At 40.8% G+C, this 20683-nt stretch overlaps 1 protein-coding gene across 3 annotated transcripts in view; it reads right to left on the bottom strand.

Annotated features, from left to right (window-relative positions):
• The window catches only part of APC (APC regulator of WNT signaling pathway), a 111166-nt gene that overhangs the window by 45647 nt on the left and 44836 nt on the right, over positions 1-20683 (bottom strand). For all 3 annotated transcript variants that reach the window (XM_071581442.1, XM_071581441.1, XM_071581443.1), the window contains exons 3-4: positions 2831-2915; positions 1740-1941 (exon numbers count right to left, since the gene is read on the bottom strand). In XM_071581442.1, the coding sequence (XP_071437543.1) occupies positions 1740-1941; positions 2831-2915 (287 nt within the window). The remainder of the gene's footprint in view (positions 1-1739; positions 1942-2830; positions 2916-20683) is intronic.

Below are 20683 nucleotides of genomic sequence, written 5' to 3'. Positions count from 1 at the left end.
CCTACACCCTCCTACACGTTCCCTGAAACACCCTAAAGAATGAAGCAGTTTGGATTATCCATCACTTCCCTAACAATGATGCCAAGTGCAATCTGGCCATGCCTCTACGGATCTCCACAGCACAAACACCAGCTGTGACAGTAACAGAGCCTGAGCTACCCTGAAATGAAAATACCCTAGTCTCTTTTTCTGGTGTTATTTGGAACACTGACCCATTCACTGAATAATCTGCCTTTACTGTCAAGAAAAACGTCCAAACGTCCTGGAATCCCCAGAGAGGGAAAAGATCATAAATCAGCTGTGCTAATCACCTTGAAGAAGTGCTAAAAATACTCCTTGCTCCAAGTGACCAAGAGTTCACTTGAACTGTAACTGAAATTCCTAAATACATTTCAAGAATTTAATATCACATGCAGTAAAAACCAGCACAAAAATACAGACAAATGCAGTTTATTAAGATGGAAAACAACAGACACATTAGATTCTTGAAGACTGGGGTGAGCAAGCGAGAAGACTGCAAAAAATCTAGATTCCTGAGGAGCTCTAAGTATTCTTAAGAATTTGGCAACAAAACAAATATCATTAGTGATCCTGGCCAGGAGAAGGATAAAAACAGGAGTGGCTGTCACAACAGGCTCAGGACAGACCTATAGGAATTCAGTTCCATTCTACTACTGGGACCAAAAGAAAGGCACCTGAACGTCGTACCTTGGAAAGAAAAGTGTGCTCATCCAGGTTTGGCTGCAAAGATTTTTCTGAATACCAGGAAATGCTGCTAAGAGGAGGGGTTTATAGCAGGCTGTCCACAAACCACTCATGACCCACAAAACATTTGTGACTCCAAAGTGAACTTTTTTTGCTTGTTAACGACTAACAGGCATAAAAATATTGAGTTTATTTGGTTTGGCAGCTCCCAGCTTGGTATCATATCCATTAAGAAGCTGCCAATGACCAAATCTTCAGGAAACCCTGTCTTGCCAAGAGGCTTCTGAAAACATCTGGTACTTGAGCTGGATTCATTTTAAGATACTAAGATGTCTTCAGTGGAAACAACTGCATGTCTCACTTTGCATTTCCTTTGTAAATGACTGATAAACTTCTAAAATTCTGTATTAGGACCTGAAGTATGTTCTTCCTATGAAATGGATACCACTTCCTTCCAAGAAAAGGACTTTGTCAGAGCACAACATCTAACAGGAACGACAACTTGAAGATAAGATTAAGTATTTTGTTTAGCTGACACCTTTCCTGGGAGAGCAGAATCACTGGGTAAATGTCTGGTAATAGTGAAAAACTCATAAACCAATTTTGGTACTTAATAACCGTTTTGCAAAAGAGAGAAAGAAGTTGGACCATCACATCGTTACAGTTTCAGCATTTACCAACAGTGGTGAGGAGATAAGGAAGCATTTGGGATGCCCCACTCTCTCTACCTAAATATATTTCAGACACTGACCAGCTCATCAAAATAAAATAGCCTTCCACCAACAAAGAGTAACAACAAAGTGCATATATAAAGAAGTAACAGAAGCTGAATGACGCTTCAAGATTTTTTTTTTAAATTTTTTTGTGTGTGTGCACATAAATATAATGTTTTTGCCTGATTTCCCACCTGTCAAGATAAATACACCAGTGATCAAAACCATATTCACAACAGCTTAAATACCAGATGTGTCAATGAACTGTCATGTTAGAATTATAAGTCAATCCATACTGGCTGAAAAAGTAAATAAATTTACCTCTCTTTTTCTAGCTCTTCTAAATAACCAGTGCTTTCTCTGCTTCCGTTCATAAAGCCTCTTCTTGGAAATGATCCCATGGGAACTGGACTGCCCTCTCCTGAACGGCTGGACACAGACCCTTCCCGGCTCCCATAGGAACGCACGGACACCTTTGGCCTCAACTTCACTCCAGGGAAGCCGGTCCCTTCCAAGTTCAACTCTGGATAACAAAGAGCAAACATTTCCAGAGCAGAGGTTCAGTAGCACAAATTTAAAAGATCAATTCTATCTTAAATGTCTTACTTCCTGAATAAATCTGTGGTTTTTATGGAAACACTGAATGGAAATCCACAGAAGGCGATGCTGTCACACTCAGAGAACAGTAATCTCAGCAGATGGTGGAACTGCAGTCCTGGCAATCAGAGCAGTATCCACACACAAGCCTGCCTGCCTCTTCCCCAGAGGACTTCAGAAACCAGAAACCTTCTGCATAAACATCATGTGAATTATCCCGTGGCCCCATTTTCTAACCATTTCTTTTTCAGAGATCCTGCAGATGCTACAATCATGTAACAGATGACTACTCTGTTCATCACGGGGCTCTTAATGTACCCATTCCCTATGGAATTTCTGGGTCAGTGGCAGGGATAATGGATGGATACAGGGAGACAGTGGTCTGGGCTTGCTTTGCACATCCCATACAATGGGATGATGGAGATTCCAGCACATGCTACAGGGAAGGGGGCATCAATTTGCAGCACGACAGAAACAATCCCAGTAATGTGACATGGAGAGAGCAGGACATGGAAACGGGCTTAGAAGGAACTGCTCCATTAACTTATATGTCTGTTTTTCCAAAGAACTGAATGAAATGCAAATTTTATCAAAAGCAATTCTTAAGAGTAGCAAAAGCATAAAAACAGTATAGGAATAGATATTTTTTTGAGAATGTGGCTGAAAATGTTTAGCAAAATAACTGACAGTGAGACTATGCCTAACCATCAAAGCCAGCACTAGAAAGAAGATGCAGCTCAGTTAGAAAATTTTATCCCAAAGAAAAACCAATGGAGAAACAAATGAACCTAGCTGAAACATAATTCTAGATTTACCTTTAAGTCGTTCCAGTAAGTCTATTTGTCCAGAAGATGCCATTGCCTCGTCTTCAATACTTCCTTGTAGCTGTTTCAGTACCTCCTGTAAGAAATTAAGCTAGATTAAGAAATCCTTGCAATAATAAACCACAAGGTAAATTATGTCTTACCCTGCTCTCCAGTGCCCATTCATGTAACAGCTACTGAGACACTGATGTAAACTACATTTCACATGAGCAGGGATCAAGTATCACAACTTTCACTGCCATCAAATAAATTCTACAGGATTTCCCCAAGCACTGTCACGATATGAACTACATCATGCATAACTCAGCCTGTCTAGTAGTTCAATCTGTTGGCTTGTCTCAAACATGTTCTCCTCAAAGTGAGTACCAGTTATCTCGAATTTAGAGATGGAGAAAAATTAAGCACAGAGAAATTAGTCAGTCTTGTAAAAATAAATTCTGGCTATGCAACCAGCAGAGAAGTATCTTGAACAGAAGGAGTCTCCAGGATTTATTTTCCTTGAGGCCTCACCACCTCTGTAAAGCCAGCAAGAAGAGTCATGTTGCCCTTACTACAAATGCTACCAACACCGTGCCTGTGAGCAAAAGATTTAAGTTTCCCTCATGGTGTCTATTATTTCTGTTGTTACCACTATTATTACCACCACCACCAGACTTACAAGACACAGATTTAGGACTGTGTCCTAAATGCCAAAGCATCAAACCCAGGAATACCATCCTGTGCTATTGAAATTATGTATAATAAAATTACACAGCTGAAGGAGCATAGTTCTGGTGCACAAAAAGGTTCACAGTAAACAATTACTCCTACACTAAGAGGGGCCTGTAAGCCCTAAGGTACCAAGTGCTCAGTGGCCTAAATTCAGGTACAGAATTAAATGCAAGTTAGTGAAAGCATTTCAGTATCATAATGGCAGACACATCAATAGTAAAAAAAAACAACAAATTAAAACACTGCCTACGAGGCAAAGAACCCTACTGGAATTTAAAGTATCATTTTTCCTGCTGTGGCACAGAAAGTATCTTTAGAAGCACCAATAATCAGGAGATGAAAACAATTCTGAGTAATGAAAGGTTACTGTGTAGTCTTCATACACAGATTCTGCACGCAAGAGTGTCCTTCTGAAAACCATTATAATAAATTCTAGACAATTTAAAAAGATGCCCACACCACTGTTTTGGTCTTTTAAAAGCCCAGCATACCATATTGCCAGTACTAATGGTTCTTGCAAAAGCACCTTATACAGAAAGTACCTTTTAAATCCATTTAGCTCTTTTCAAGGGAAACAACATGGTACAAGAAGTCAAGATGCTCTTTCAGCAGCACAGTGCTGAAGTTTTCTGTATTCAAAGTGTTGTCCCTTGTAACAAGGAAAGTAAAACAAAAAAACCCAACATAAATCAAAACAAAGCACCCCCAAACAAAACAAACAAATTAAAAAAAACACAGAAGGGTTTTGAGTGCAGAACTGCACAAGGTTCTGGGGAAACAAACTCCAAGCAGTAGACTCAGAGCAAATGGCAGCAGCTCAGTTGCTGCAGCCCCCATTGTGTAATGAGATGCTGGAGTTTCATGAAGAATTCTGGAGTAGACACACAGATTATATTTACACTGTTTCATGGAAATAATTCTGCAGGTGGATTTGAGGCCAAATTTCCCAATTCACACATTGCCTGACTTATGAAAGCAAGGTGTGTGTCCACATTCGTGTTTTAAAGACACTGAGGGGCTGGAGCGGGTCCAGAGAAGAGCAACGAGGCTGGTGAAGGGACTGGAGCACAAGTGCTGTGGGGAGAGGCTGAGGGAGCTGGGGGTGTTTAGCCTGGAGAAGAGGAGGCTCAGAGGTGACCTCAGCACTGTCTAGAACTGCCTGAAGGGAAGTTCTGGCCAGGTGGGGGTTGGTCTCTTCTCCCAGGCACTCAGCAACAGGACAAGAGGGCACGGGCTCAAGCTCTGCCAGGGGAAATTGAACTTGGAGAGCCGAAATTCTTTCCAGAGAGAGTAATCAGGCATTGGAATGAGCTGCCCAGAGAGGGGGTGTATTCCCCATCGCTGCAGGTTTTTAACCTGAGCTTGGCCGTGGCACTGAGTGCCATGACCTGGTAAAGGGACTGGAGTTGGACCAAGGGTTGGACTTGATGATCTCAGAGGTCTTTTCCAACCCAATCCATTCTATGATTCTAGTTTGTATCAGTGTGACCCCAGACTCCCATCTGCCCCACCAGCTGTACTTGGTTCAAATAAATGGATATCTCAGAGTACAAACCAAATTCCTTTCAAATCAAACCAAGCCAATAGTTCCACTCCAGAGGGCAAATGGGCATTCACTCCATGGGACAAGGCTGCAGATAGTCCACAACCAAAATCCCCTAATGTGTTTGGTACACATGCTGAGTCCTCAACACAATTATCTACAGATCTGCTCTTACTGCACTACCTGTTAATGCCAGTTTTGCCTTTGGGATCAAGCCTGGAGTGGTAAAATCTCTGCTCTTGGAAAGATCTTCCTTGTGCTTGTGCTCAAGGGCATCCTCACCAGCCCTATGGCTCAGCCATCTCCATACACAACACCTGCCTTGTCAGCAAAGTCAGACAAACAACTACCGTGGGGTTTTTCAAAGGGCTATTACACTCTCTAACAGAAGGGCAGATGAGATCAGCAGACAGCAGTCATGGCTTAGAAGTCTAAAGGGGAATGTGGGTACATGGAGTGGTCTTGGAAGTTTTGTAGCCTTGTGAAAGACCTGTTGACTCATAAAAATTTAGAAATAATTAATGAATCACTTTTCTCTGAGAACAGCACCTTTGAACAGGGTAAAAACCCAGACCAAAGATCCCAACTCACCTTCTGTTCCTTTCTTAGAAGCCTCTTTCTCATCTCTCTGCATGGCACATCTGCTATTTCAGTATGTTCAGGATACTTTCCTATATAATGACTCTTCCTGCTTCAAGAGCCAATATGAAAAGCTAAGGGAAATTACCATGAGCTTTTCCCTGAGCTACCAAAGGACATGACTGAGGAGTCCAGGCAGCGAGGGACTGCTCTTTATCTGAACACTGGCAACAGTTCAGCATTAGCATATCAGATCACCTTGCTCATTTTTTAATGTTTCAATTCATTAATTTCGATTTTAACTTGCATTTTTTAAAAAGTATCTCATTTTTTTTCCCAGCAGCACCTGCATTTTTAAGTTAGTAGGCAAAGTGCTCTTTTCTACATTTTTCTACATTTCTTTTCTACAGAACCATTATGAGCTACGACATGAACTTCAAACTCCATCATGGCACACTTTGAGATCTGACAATTAAATAAACAGGCAGTTAAATTAAGCAGACAAAGGTTAGAGAGGGATTGGCAGCCCCTGGGCAGGTACTGGTGGAAAATGCCACTGTGTGCTAAAATGACAAGTTGGGGAATTCACATTTTCACTTGAATAAAGAAGAGAGAAATTTTCTGCAATCACCTGCCTGGAGGAAACATGGCAAGTTACCTATTACTGTGCTAATGAAAATTTTAATTTATTCATCATTTATAATCCAGGATTCAACACTAATGCTGTTTACATGCACACATTCCTTTGAAATAGTACCTTTTCACAGTGATTTTATATTACATTTGACAAAATATCTGCTCAAGAGTCAAACAGTCTCCACAAGTAAACCTGAATCAACTTTACTGAAGTTAAATTAATATTCTGCTTAGTTACGCAACTTCCAATAAATAGATTAGCAGTGATTTACAGCATTATTCTAAACAAATTCTTTACTGACTTAGTGACAAATGCAAGTGTGTCTATAAGAAAGGCTGCAGGATTTTTTGGGTTCTTTTAAGAACACAAGTCAAACCACTTCAATGGTCACTAAATATAACCTGGTTTATCTTGTCCTGTGGCAGAAGTACAAAAGAATGCTTTGGAAATGGAGCAGGCCCTGTGACTCATCATCATTTAAAAGGGTTTCTCTCTTCATAGTCTCTGGACTGTGAAGAACTGACACAATGTCAATTTTTTGCTTCTTTGGTTGGTGGGTTGGTTTTTTTCCCCCCCAGGTTTTGTTGTTGTTGTTTGTTATGTTTGGTTTTTTTCCTTCTGGATTCTGTGAATATAGTCCTGACCTTAAAGTTAATTTATGGATAATTAAATACAAGGATCAGATCCACCAGCATGTGACTGTACAAATACTGAGAGGAAAAGCACCATAACTGACCATGTAAGTGGTAAGGATTGTGAATTTATTCAAGCTGCTAATGCAGAAAGGAATCTCAGAGGAACAACACCAACAAGGGCAGATTTAAAATCCCAAGGAGTTAAGATTTAAGGTGTATTCAATTTTTGAGAACTTTAAGTATAAATATTAATACTTAGGATTATTTCAAAATATGGTATCTGTAAAAATTAGACATTCTCATGTCACTTCAGACAAATCAGTTATGTTCGGTCTTCTGCAAAAGATATTTCTCTCCCTTATAAATACAAAGAGCTTTATTACTTGTATTCTCTTTTTTCAAAGTTTTGTGTATTCAGTGAATGCCAAAATTCATGAAAATCATAATGAAAATTAAATAAATGAAATTCCTGGAAGCAGCACACCAGATATACTCACAGACCAGTTGCCTTGGTTACCACTGTATGTACAACATTTGGGTATGAAACCAGGTCGAAGTGCAGAAATACAGAAAGCACTTACAATTTCAGACAGGAACTGAACATACATCTTGGCACCCCACAGGATGGGAATTCACACACTGACTGACCAGGAACTATGATTTTTAACCAAATGGCCAAATTTTAAAATGAGAGTATTTCTGACAGCATTTGTACTAATGTTTTTAATCCAATGTACTGGAAATTTAACATAAAATTCCTAAACTGAAAGTGATTTTTGACACCCAACAGGGTTGAACACCAGATTGTTTCAATTATTATTTGTTTAAAAGGGCAGGAATAAAGGTAACATACTAAAAGCATATAGAACCATAGAATGGATTGGGTTGGAAAAGACCTCCAAGATCATCAAGTCCAACCATTGGTCCAATTCCAGTCCATTTACCAGATCATGGCACTCAGTGCCACGGCCAATCTCAGGTTAAAAACCTGCAGCGATGGGGAATCCACCCCCTCTCTGGGCAGCCCATTCCAATGCCTGACTCCTCTCTCTGGAAAGAATTTTTTCCTGCTCTCCACCTTCAATTTCCCCTGGCAGAGCTTGAGCCCATCATGCCCCCTTGTCCTATTGCTGAGTGCCTGGGAGAAGAGACCAACCCCCACCTGGCCAGAACTTCCCTTCAGGGAACTTCCACCACTCAGATTCCACAAAATCATTAGATGTCAGAACAGTGTGGGGGACACACACAACGGAGTGTTATTTTTTTTATGCTTTTAGAGACAACATAAACATAAGCCCAGGGTTTCACATGACGTGTTGTAACTACATGAACTTGACAGAGCCTTAATTCTATCAGATGTACAACACTCACAGGGGCCAACGGAGAGCTTGGGAGAAGCCCTTTTCTACATTTTGGTGAATTCCACTGCTGTTCTTGATCAGGCTTTGTGGGAGCTTCTCTAATTGGGGCTGTGGTTGCTCAACCCTATAACCAGAACCACATGATCAAACCAACGATGACAGCACTGCTGACTGAGGTGAAACACTGGAGCAACTCAACTTTTAGCCTTCTAGAAAGAGGAGAGCATTGGCTGTGTGAAATGATGTTGTTCATTTTAATTTAAAACAATGTCATTTTCTGAAAGAAAAATATTCGCCTGGTGCCACCATGGTCAGGATCTGTCACTTGCTGTAACCACACACAGAAGACAGCACTAAGTTTTTCGTGCAAACACACTGGCAGGTCAGCTGATGTTATCTGATTTCATGCACACAAAAAAGGGCCATCTGAAGTACTGGCATTAACTATATACGTCACCAGCTCAACTTCACATAAATTCTAAATCAAAATGTTGAAAAATCTTTCATTTTTCAACCAATTTGGGTTGTGGTAGAATCTTTATAGTCACAAAGATCGAGATAACAGTATTACTTATTGTAAAATCATGAAAGACTGTGCTGGTTTAAAGGTAAACCAGCAGGAGAAATGAACCAACACAAAAGAGATTATAAGTCAGAGCTACAATTTAATAAAAATATTACAATAAATGCAATGACACAAAGAGAAATTGGTTTTAACCCACAAACCCCAGAACTATAACCCAGCACCCTGGGGCACAAACACAGTGGGGTTTGTTGGCCCCTGTGCTGAGCCCCACATGGTTCTCCTGAGTCCAAAGTAGAATGAAGTGAAAAACCGGTGGGTGCAGATGACGATTGCAGGTCTGGTCCAGAGTGGTGGTCTCCTCCTGTCGAGGTTCTGCTTCTCCTCTGGTTCCGACAAGTGGTCCCCTCAAGTTCCAAACCCCAAGATTATATCCCCTCAGGTCCAGGTGGGAATGCCCAGTCCCTCCCACAGGGCAGGGAGTTCCACAATGGGTGCTCTGACTCTGTGAGGGTGTTTCATGGGGTGTTTTGGAATCGTTGATGGCCCATTAGCAGACATGACCCCCCAAGTGGGTGTGGAAGTGCCAACGACTTCCTGGAGGGGAGTTATCACAACTCTTATCTCACAGGCTTCTTTCACACCCAGCTCACTTCCTGAGGGGTCAGAAGTGCCCTGGGCAGCTGCTGCAAATGGTCCATTATTAACAGTTCTTGGGAAATGAATAGAGGGTTTAGAATACACAGCTTTGGTCACACCCACACAGAGATAAACTGGTCCCACCTGCTGAACTAGGACAAAAACATAACCCCCCCATGATATAATGCCACTGCTGCTTCTTTGCAGCTTAAATAAATCCACTGGTATTTTAAATGTCTGTCTTGTAGGATGTTAAATGACTTTCTTAACCACATTTTTAGTTTATATGAACTTAGAAAGCTGTCTGACTGCATCAGTTGTGCAGTCACTAAAGAGAAGTATTTCCTAGATTCCCAGAATTTCCCAGAATTCATCACTTGATTCAATTTGTAAGGATCAGTTGAGCCTGTGACAGTTTCTTCCACTCACACATTAGAATTCATTAAATGACCAACGCGCACTGATGTTTCCAAAATTACTTTTGTTTTTAGAGGATCTATCAAGTGCACTATCCCCTGCCTACCTCCCATATCACCAATATTCTTCCTCACTGTGTCACTGTCCTGATGTAACAGACTCTCTTATGTGCCTTTAATGACATCACCTTTTGCCACCTGAAAGGCTGCAGTGTGTGGGCTGGCAGAAAAAACATTCTAAATATAAAAAATCCAACTGAAAGCAAGTGACATAATTTGAGAAGGAAAATGCAGGCTAACACAGGGGGATAAAAAATGAAGGATTAAAAAAGGAATTAAAAAAATATAATGTTTCCTATGCTAACCATGATTACTATTTTCCCTTGCAAGACTTCAGAAGTTCACGTGCTCATACACTGTGAAAGGATGTGCTGAAATCAGTGGAATCCAAGCACATACTAGAAGGAAAGAACTGGATGAATTAATACAGGACAGGTTACAGAAGCTGAGAATTTTGCATCTATTCCAGAAATATTTATATGATGCCGAAGAGGTTTCTGATTTTACATTTTTATAGATTTTAGGAACACAGTAACTCTAGCAAATGTAGTGTTCATATTTGTAACAGCTTAAGTTCATTGTTTATACATCCCAACCCCTACCACAGAGTAGTAGCTCAAATTCTCTTAGCTGTTTAGGGTCTCTTCAAGGCAGAAAAGCTGAAGACTATCAGAAGGGCCTGCAGAACAAAACCAAACATAAGCCAACAACCTTGAGTCTAAGAACACTGGAAGAACTCCAAAGCCCGAGGAAGAAGAGCTGATGAAGACAGAGGGTCTCAACGACCCCCCAGACCCAAATCCTGGGGGATGGCACAGGGGTAGAACCGGGGCTGGACTAAGATATGTGTAAAGTAATGATTGGAGGGATCATATTATAAAAGCCATGGAAACCAGTGTTTGGGGAGCAGGAAGATGTCATCATGTATTCCTAAAAGCCCTAAGCCTGGACATAAGGAATGTACCTTTTTATCTTATCCCACATTAACTTGGCTCAGAGTCCTGTTTTTGGGTTCCCTCACGGCATCAATCCAGGCAAGGAATGCTAATGCTGAATCAATGCCTTCCTCTTCTCCTTACTTGTTCACCAAACAACGTGTTTGATGAAACAAAAAAAGTGAAATTGTATTTCATTAGTTTAGCCTGAAAATAGGTACTGTCAGTATGAGCAGTGAGAAGAGAGCAGCTCTGCCCAAGAGTTAATTCTCCAAACGAACAGCCCTTGTGTGAGACTCGACACAGCTCAGTTCACTCTCCATTACCATGGACAGTAGGGCTGCTCATACGGGGAGTTAAACAAAGCAAATATGAAAAACCTTGAAAGTTCATACAGCTGCTCACAGAACAAAACAAGGTATCTCCACATTCTGTTCATTTTTATCACACCTGTTCTGCAGCAGGGGAGGAATACAAAAGTAAAAGAGGCTCCAGCTGAGAGCAGGGATGTATCTGTACCTGCTGTTCAAATGCCTGTATGGCCAAGCCTTGGGAACGGGACTTGGCTTTCAAAGTGTCGGATTCAACACTATTACTATGTCAGTGCTCTCCCTTCTTAAACAACTAAAATGCTTAATTTCTACAACTAGCTGATTCCTCACTGCACACAACAAATACAGCTGACATGGCACTTTCAAAAAATCTGTGTTATTATATTTAGGAATACAAATTTAGAATTACGTTTCAAAATATGAAACAATTTGGTTACACTGAAAGCAAGATATAAACTATTATTTAACTGAAATACTTCAGTAGGTTGTACTGAATATGACTGGATTTTGAGCACTGTCTGCCCAGTGCTACGTGAGGTGTCTCACAATCCTCACTGAATTCTCCCTTTCCAGCTCAGCCTGCAGACAACGTTTCTGACCAGGACTGTGGTGGTGCCATTTCCAGAACGTTGTGACCCACTCACAGTGAGACCACAGTCAGTCAAGGAGACACGATTTGGGTAAAAAATCCAGCTGACAAGATGATGGAGTCTTAGTTTTAATACTGGGGTGGGGAGGGGGAAGTGTTTTCTGGGGAAAAAAGTTCAATTTTTTCTGCAGACCCAAAGTCTGTAAATGAGTAACTTTCAAGAGTAATACTTGACTCACTGCACACAATTAAATACTTGAAAATATCTGTTTAAAAAGTTCTTTTGCAGAAGTAGATTAGAAAATAACACTGTTACACAAACATATAATTTCATCCATACTGGGAGCACTGATTATGCAGACTTGGGAAGGTTTATTTGCAGAATAGGTAAAATAGCATTTTAGGATGTACAGACCAGTTGGCAAAATCAGGATGGCATCATCTACCTTAAACCTGGCATTTCCTTGAGGTTTTAACGTGCAAACCCAAATAAAATGCATTTTTAATTCTCCTTTTGGTGTGCCTTCTTTTTAATCTAAAATTGAAAAAGAGTAATGATAAACTCTATTGTGTAAATTACTAGGATTTTTTTGAGTTTATCTCAAACACAGGGGTTTCTTTTGCCTACAAGCAAAGGACAGATCTGGTGGTCAAACTCACTGCAATGTATACAAACAAGAATTGCAAAGAATTTGTTTTTAATTTATACTTTTGATGCACTGGTTTCCTCACACAGCTTCCTTTTTAAAAGCAGGAAACTGATGCCTATGGGATTTCTGATTTTTTCATTTTTATAGATTTTAGAAGTACTTGTAACTGTAGTAAAATGTAATTTAGTGTGCTAATATTTCTAGCAGCTAAAGTTCATTGTTTATGTAGCCTAACCTCTGCCATTTATCAGTAGCTCAAATTCTTTTAGTTATTTAGACTCTCTTCAAGGTGGAAAGCTGAAGGATATCAGAAGGCTTGCAGAACGAGATATAAACACAGAATCATAGAATGGATTGGGTTGGAAAAGACCTCCGAGATCATCCAGTCCAACTCTTGGTCCAACTCCAGTCCCTTTACCAGATCATGGCACTCAGTGCCATGGCCAATCTCAGGTTAAAAACCTCCAGGGATGGGGAATCCACCCCCTCTCTGGGCAGCCCATTCCAATGCCTGAACACTCTCTGCAAAGAATTTTTTTCTGATCTCCAAGTTCAATTTCCCCTGGCAGAGCTTGAGCCCGTGCCCCCTTGTCCTATTGCTGAGTGCCTGGGGGAATATGAGACAATAACCTTGGCTCTAAGGACGCTGGAAAACCTGCAAGAGCCCTGTGTGTGCTGAGGAAGAGGAGAGCTGATGAAGAGGAGGTCTCACCAACCCCAGACTCAAATCCTGAGACGGTGGAACAGGGGCAGGACTGGGCTGGACTGAGAGATGTGTAAACTGGGGATTGGATGGATCGTATTATAAAAGCCATAGAAATTAGAGCTTGGGACATGTGCATGTCATCATGTATTCCTGTGTCCCCTCAGCCTGATATTAAAGGACTTTGACTCTTTATCTTATCCTGCGCTAACCTGGCTCAGAGTCCTGCTTTGCTGGGGTCTCTCATGGCATGAAAACTTACTACACAAACTCCCCATTTGTTACTGCATCTTGAGCTGCTCTTCAAAACACTGCTAGATCCTTCTGCATTTCCCTTTATTGTTGTCTGTAATTTATGTTCCTGCTTAAAGCTCCCCAGAAGCTGGGAACAACAAAATTCAGTGAAGCATCAGAGAAATCAGGACAAAGCATCTACTGTGTACCAGACAGAGTATGTATCGAGCTCTAAAAACACTGAAGTTTGGAGAAGAAAAGCAAGCTCTGTTAAAAGTCAGCAGAGCCCATTCAAACAACTCCTAAGGAGAACAGAAGTGTTAAAAAACCCAAACCCTTAACTTTGGACACAACGCAAAAAAATCAGTCAGATAAAGCGAAGTTGACTCACTGGATTTGGCTGGAAGCTGCATGGAAACAATGCCAGGACAAGGGCAGCTTCAACACAGGCACCACTTGCATGGCAACGAGCAAAGAAGAGCGTGCTGGAAGGTTCTCATCACTTGGTGACACGCTGGTTAATTACGGAGGGAAAATTTACATCCAACTGCAGCAAGGAGCCAATAAAAAAAGAAGCTTTTTTCACTACAGCCTGTATCCAGGTAAACAGGATTATCCAACAAAAAGCTGTAAGGAAAAACACAAAGGCACACACAGAATGACGTGAAACTGACAGATCTGAAGGGTACAGTAGAAGTGGTAAAGTCCTCACACCTCGTAGCAGCACAGTAATGACATCACAGGATGATTCCGGAATCACTGAATCATTTAGGTTGGGAAAAATCTTTAAGGTCAGCACTGCCAATACGCCACTAATCAAAGTGCCACATTTCCACCCCTTTTAAATACCTGCAGGGACAGTGACTCCGCCACTGCCCTGAGCTGCCTGTGCCTGATGACTCCTTTGGTGAAGGACTTTCCCTGATATCCAACATAAACCTCTCCTGGTGCAACTCGAGGCCATTTCCTCATTAACCTGACACTTGTTACTTGGAAGAAGGGCCCCCAAGTTGCCACAACCTCCTTTCGGGTAGTTGTAGAGAGAGGTCTTCCCTGAGCTTCCTTTTTCCCAGGCTAAACACCCCTAGCTCCCTTAGCTGCTCCTCATCAGACCTCTGCACTAGACAAGAACCAAGAATAAAAGCAAGAACAGAACCAAGAGCAAATGCTGTCCTTGACACTGAGACAGAACAAACATCTCCCCAAACCAAATCCCACACTCCAACAGCAGAAACCTACAGAGGATACAGGAACAAAATCTACTGTTCATTTCTGGTGTATGTGCTCTCATCAGCTTCCCTCTGGCCTTGACTCACAGACTTCTGAAACCACAGCTCCAATGCTCCCACCTCCCACAGCAAAGACACAGAATCATAGAATAGAATCATAGAATGGATTGGGTTGGAAAAGACCTCCGAGATCATCCAGTCCAACTCTTGGTCCAACTCCAGTCCATTTACCAGATCATGGCACTCAGTGCCACGGCCAATCTCAGGTTAAAAACCTGCAACGATGGGGAATCTACGCACTCTGGGCAGCCCATTCCAATGCCTGAGCACTCACTCTGCAAGGAATTTTTTTCTGATCTCCAAGTTCAATTTCCCCTGGCAGAGCTTGAGCCCATGCCCCCTTGTCCTATTGCTGAGTGCCTGGAAGAAGAGACCAACCCCCACCTGGCCAGAACTTCCCTGTGTGCAATGCCAACCACAAACCTTTTATCTGAATACAAAATGACAAAAGGAAAAGGTGAGATGAAGCTAAAACCACTTTCCACAGAGATGGAGAAGTGATGTATCTGACACAGCAAGTACCCCAGAAAAAGGTGTAATTTCTGTTGTTAGATTTCTGAAAATGTGATTGCAAACATGGGTAGTATCTGTTAAATGTATTTATCCCACATGAGGACACACACACACAGATAGATGTTCACCACACGTACACAGAACCTGACAAAGCATTAAGCTGTTTGTAGCAGACGTTTCTGTGAATGTGTCAGGCTTCAAATTTTATCTACAAACACACGGCTTACCACAGTAGACTGAACTGAAAATTCTTGTGCCAGTTACAAAAATATCCCCCAGCACCTTCTGTGCTTTATGGTGAGGGTCAACAAACACTGATTTTCAGAGACAGCTGATCAGAACAAAATAGGTTTTCAAACTTAAATGACCATAAAGTGAGGTTTGGCAATTTAAAAGAAAATGTGATCAGCTGCTTACCTAATGCAGGAGACATCTGATAAAAGCAGTTACTCATTCCCAAAGACAGAATCTCTCACAGAGACTCAGAAAGAAACCTTAAAATTTCATCAAGGAGGACAAAGGTTACAAACAGTATACAAAACCTGAGGCCTTCACAAGTGCAAATTCTTTTAAAAAGGATGAGATTAAGTCACTGCTATTCCTGATGTAAAGGATCAGCATTTTTTTTTAACTCTTATGGCTCACAGACCACAAAATGCTGCTTCAGTACAAGGCTGACAGAGACCTCATGTCCAAGAAGCGCTAATAGAGTGTCGAACACTGCAAGACAGTTAAGCTGATTTCTGGAACATTCTGAACATCAATCTTCTGTTTAAATAAACAGACGCAAACAATCTCAGGCTGGAAAACATTTTCCAGACTCCTTCTTTTTAATGAGACACACAAGCTACAATAACTTGTTGGTCATTGTGCTATTCCTGGTAACATTTGTATTTCATCCTTTTCAAGTGTCATAAAAAGGCCTAATGGGCAGTTGAATTTGCAGATAAAATAAAATATTCAGTTACAAAAGCACAGCTTATACTTGTTAGAACCAAAGTTTCTCACAATTTTTACAAAGCCATTATGACAGAAACAAGACGAAAACCGGGTACAGTGGCATCTTCTTTAGCAGACTTTTCACCTTTAGTTCTGCTCATTTGAGTCTTAATTCATTGAACTCACCGAGTATGCACAGAACTGCAACAAATCCGGGATATTACATTCTGCAGACCTAAAATTCCTTTTGTTACTACATTAAATTAACAATGTACAAATACATTCACAATATCAGAGTATCTTAGGCCTTGTTTTTTGTTTAGTGAAAAGACATTCCAACCCAACATAAAGGTTTAGTGCCCTGCTGCCTAATTAGCAGAAACCCCAAAACATTCAGGCACAAATTACTCTCTGGATCTGCAATGGACATTATAGTAAACAGCTTGCAAGGACTTTATCTTTTAAACATGAATTCCTTCCAAGAAACAAACTAAACAAAAGCCCCCCTGCCGCGAAAATTATTAAAATTAAAACCTTTATATGAAGAAAATGGTTTGCCAAAATACCACCTTCCACAAAAAACTGAAAGACCCCCATGAATGAACAGCTCATGATTTTCTGACAAGAGCTTAACCATGTTGGTATTTCTTTACTTTATATATTATTTGGCTAGAACAATCAAGAAATCTTAATCACTTCTAGTGACATTCTTCCTATTTTGTTTCTGATACATGTGGACACAGTGCAGAAGACCTTAAATAAACTGAAAAATCCTTTGTAGAATAAAATTCCAAGTGTACCACATAAGAGAGACATTTTGCTCACAGAGCATCACATATACTAAAAATGGATTTCTTAGACAGATATCCTGCATTGCTCACTTACTGTAAAATCCAGGCACCCACTGAGTGGGAATTGAGCGTGATGTCGCCCCTTTGCTACTTCTCAAGTTCCAGAAGTTAAATATACCTGTTCCCCTCCAGATTTTATACAGGGAAAATGGGACAACAACTAGCTATGACATTAGAAAAATATATATATGCCATTTACAAGAGAAAAATACTTGTCTTTCACAAGAATTAGGAAGGAAAGTCTCACAAAAAGTCTCCAACAACTGTGGGAGACACAAGAACCCGTGCAGAGAGTAGCACAGCTGATGCTGGACTGCTTTTTGTCTCTTCATTAATTTTACAGGTTTTGAATTCAAATAAAACTTGCCGATTTTCCAGATTCATCCACAGTCTGTGCTGACTGCAGTTACTCTTACATTTAGACACTGACACCATTTTTCATTTATTGGCCAGCACTGTTATTCCATCAACGATGAAACAGCATATTTGTTGATTTAGAGAGAACATTTTATCACACCAAACTGCTGCATTTCATCTGACAATAAGCCAATCATAACAACTGAATTTCCCAAGTTAGTCATAATACTCTGAGGGATTTCTTTTGTTTGAATGGTTAATCCCTAGGAAAACACAAATTAAAAAACTAAGTGGAGAATGTTTTACTAATCATATTGGCACCCCCATTATCACATTTCTCTCTGTTTACCCATCATGTTGTTTTCTGGTCAGTAAATGAACTTTTCACTTTCCAACATGAGATTTGGCTTTAAACATGAAGCATTCAGACATTGTTCTTATTTAGGTCAGTAGTAGTTTATAACAAATACATGTGCAAGATGAGCTCATGTTAAGCTTTTAATGCCTTACAATTCTGAAATGAAGGGATTATAAAGATGGGGCACACTTACACAACAACATTTTAACAGTACTACTTCCAAAAATCAAATTCTTTAAATACACAATATTGTCTTTAAAATGCCATTCCTAACTACTGCCTTTCCCAGCTGATTAAATAATACAAGGAAATGAGGAGACAAACAAACAGAGTGGCACCCAGGGAGTCCCTGTGATACGTCCCTGCTCTTGGGCACAGATGCAAAGTCATGTTACAAACCCAGGGATGTTTGGCACAGCACCACAGCTTGTCTTCCCAACTGCTGCTTCCCTTCCTCCACTAATATTTGGGATTTTACTTGCCTGGAGGGGTTCAAGGGCTCTGTGACATTTATATGCCCCCAAAGGATCATTTTCTCCAAAATAATTGGAAAAAATTTTAACTACATACATGGCAGCCAAAGGGCTTTCGATCTTGAGTGCTCCGGCTCTTCTAATGACTTTGCTTGTAATTATCCCTAATTATGGCACTGGAGCCACACAAACCATGCAGTTTCTTCCAGTAATACAAAGCCACCACATACTTTCTCCAAAGCTTGCAAAACTAAAATTAACTCCTGACTTAAGAGAATCCTGCAATGACCTCATCAAACTTCACCCACAGGCTCAAATCTGGACCCAAAATCATTCCCAAATCATCCTTCAGGATCAAGTCAAAGCTACGCTGGGACCCCTCCAAACCCATCTGAAATGAGCAAGGGAAAGAAACAACTTCTTGGCTCAGGTCAGGAGCAAACGATCCTGAGGAACACAGTTGATTAGGATTTCTTAAAGGAATGTGGACTTCTTAATAAAACATGATTTTTTAAAAAAAATCAAATTAATCAAAACAATCTCCTCTCCAGCCATCCCCCAAAGGAACATACCAAGTCTGACACTTGAGTCAGTTTTTTGGGGTAAATTCCTTAGATCTAGAAGGGAACTTCAGGACAGAAAAATATGTGCCCTCTCGAATGCGCTCATGAAACACCTCTCTGGAGTGTGAGAGAGCCATTTCTGTTTGGTGATCTGACAGATGTAAAGTAAGAACATAAAGCCATTCCACATCCCAAATTAAATGCCCTGGATCTCTAGATCAGTGGATATTTAATTATCTGTGCAAAAGCTTAGAAAAGACAAACAAACAATAAAAACCCCAAAGCACCTGAATGCAGACAAAGGAGGACATTTTCGCTCCTCTTTGTCAAAACTATCAGGAAGATCCCCTGTCCTGTTCCTCTCTCCCGTACTTCAGACTGCAATAACAGGGAGGGAAGGGGAGTTACTGACAAATTTGTCATAATGTCACCTTAGGAAAAACAGTATAAATGAGAGAACTAGTTTTCAGATACAAAACACAGCAAGCGGACATTTTTTCCTACAGCTGCCAATGCCAACAACTGTTTCAAGCAGCCGGAATAAAGGACTACAACTTCCTTTCAATGAGGTAGCAAAGCCATTTTCATTTTACAATGCAATGCAAGGATGAAATGTATCTGAAAAATCTCTGCTTCTTCCAGATGCTGTAACCACTGACATTGTTTCAGAGCCCAGAATTTTCCTTCTTACAGTGAATGTGTGTGCCACAGTGAATATATGAGGAGAAGGAAGTTCAGTTGAAGTACATTTAATTGCCATATCAATCAATTTACCATATTGGAAAGAAACCCTCTAAGATTAGTTGTAAAGGAACAGAAAGTTTGGATGGTCAGAAAGCAAGAAGACTGAGAAAAAAATGCTGTTTAATATTCAGATTATGCCTACCCTGCACAGGAGTATATACAGAAATACTGACAATTTCCAAGCCCATTTAACAGAGGCACTAAAAGCAGGTTGGCTTTGCTGGCTGTCAGCAAAAAGCAGCAGGATTTGTCAGCTTAGGAAGAGCACTACATCAATGCAGCTCTAATGCTTACAGAATTCTGCCTTGTTCACTGTCACATGGATGCAGCTTTGTATGGATTTTCCTACTGATTAAAATTCATCTATATTCCCCTTGAGCCCAGTGTTTGCTCTTGGACAGGTGTGTCTGAAGTTCTGCACCTTTGCAATAAACATCACAGGGGTGGCAGTGGGTGAAATTACACAGTATTAATTTAGGCTTTGGAACTGAAGCTGCAGAACTTGTGGTCTTATTTTAGTAAGGAACTTTCCTTTTGAGATCACAGAATGGATTGTGTTGGAAAAGACCTCCGAGATCATCCAGTCCAACCCTTGGTCCAACTCCAGTCCCTTTACCAGATCATGGCACTCAGTGCCACTGCCAAGCTCAGTGTAAAAACCTCCAGGGATGGGGAATCCACCACCTCTCTGGGCAACCCATTCCAATGCCTGATTACTCTCTCTGGAAAGAATTTTTTTCTGCTCTCCAACTTCAATTTCCCCTGGCAGAGCTTGAGCCCGTGCCCCCTTGTCCTATTGCTGAGTGCCTGGGAGAAGAGACCAACTCCCACCTGGCCAGAACTTCCCTTCAGGGAGTTCTAGACAGTGCTGAGGTCACCTCTGAGCCTCCTCTTCTCCAGGCTGAACAACCCCAACATTTTGTCACTGTAGTACACCCAAAACCCTTTAGACCTTCCTGAAAACACAGAAAACCTCCAGTCCTTCCCCTGCTTTCAGGGGCTGAACAACACTTGTTTTGTCAATGTGTGTCAGTGCTCTGGAACTCCAGTTCAGCTGTGATAAAGTGGTAGGGCTTATCACAGCATACCAGAAAAGAACTATAAAATCTAGAAGCTGTTTTCTAGAAAACGATTTTGGAATTAGAAAACAATAATATGAAAAAAAATCAGTAGATGTGACAGGTTTCCCTTATACAGCCTTTAAAAGGAA

Source organism: Pithys albifrons, chromosome Z (assembly GCF_047495875.1).
Source record: "Pithys albifrons albifrons isolate INPA30051 chromosome Z, PitAlb_v1, whole genome shotgun sequence".
Classification (NCBI taxonomy): domain Eukaryota; kingdom Metazoa; phylum Chordata; class Aves; order Passeriformes; family Thamnophilidae; genus Pithys; species Pithys albifrons.
Note: the sequence above shows the minus strand (reverse complement) of the source record. Positions and strands in the feature narration are given on the sequence as shown.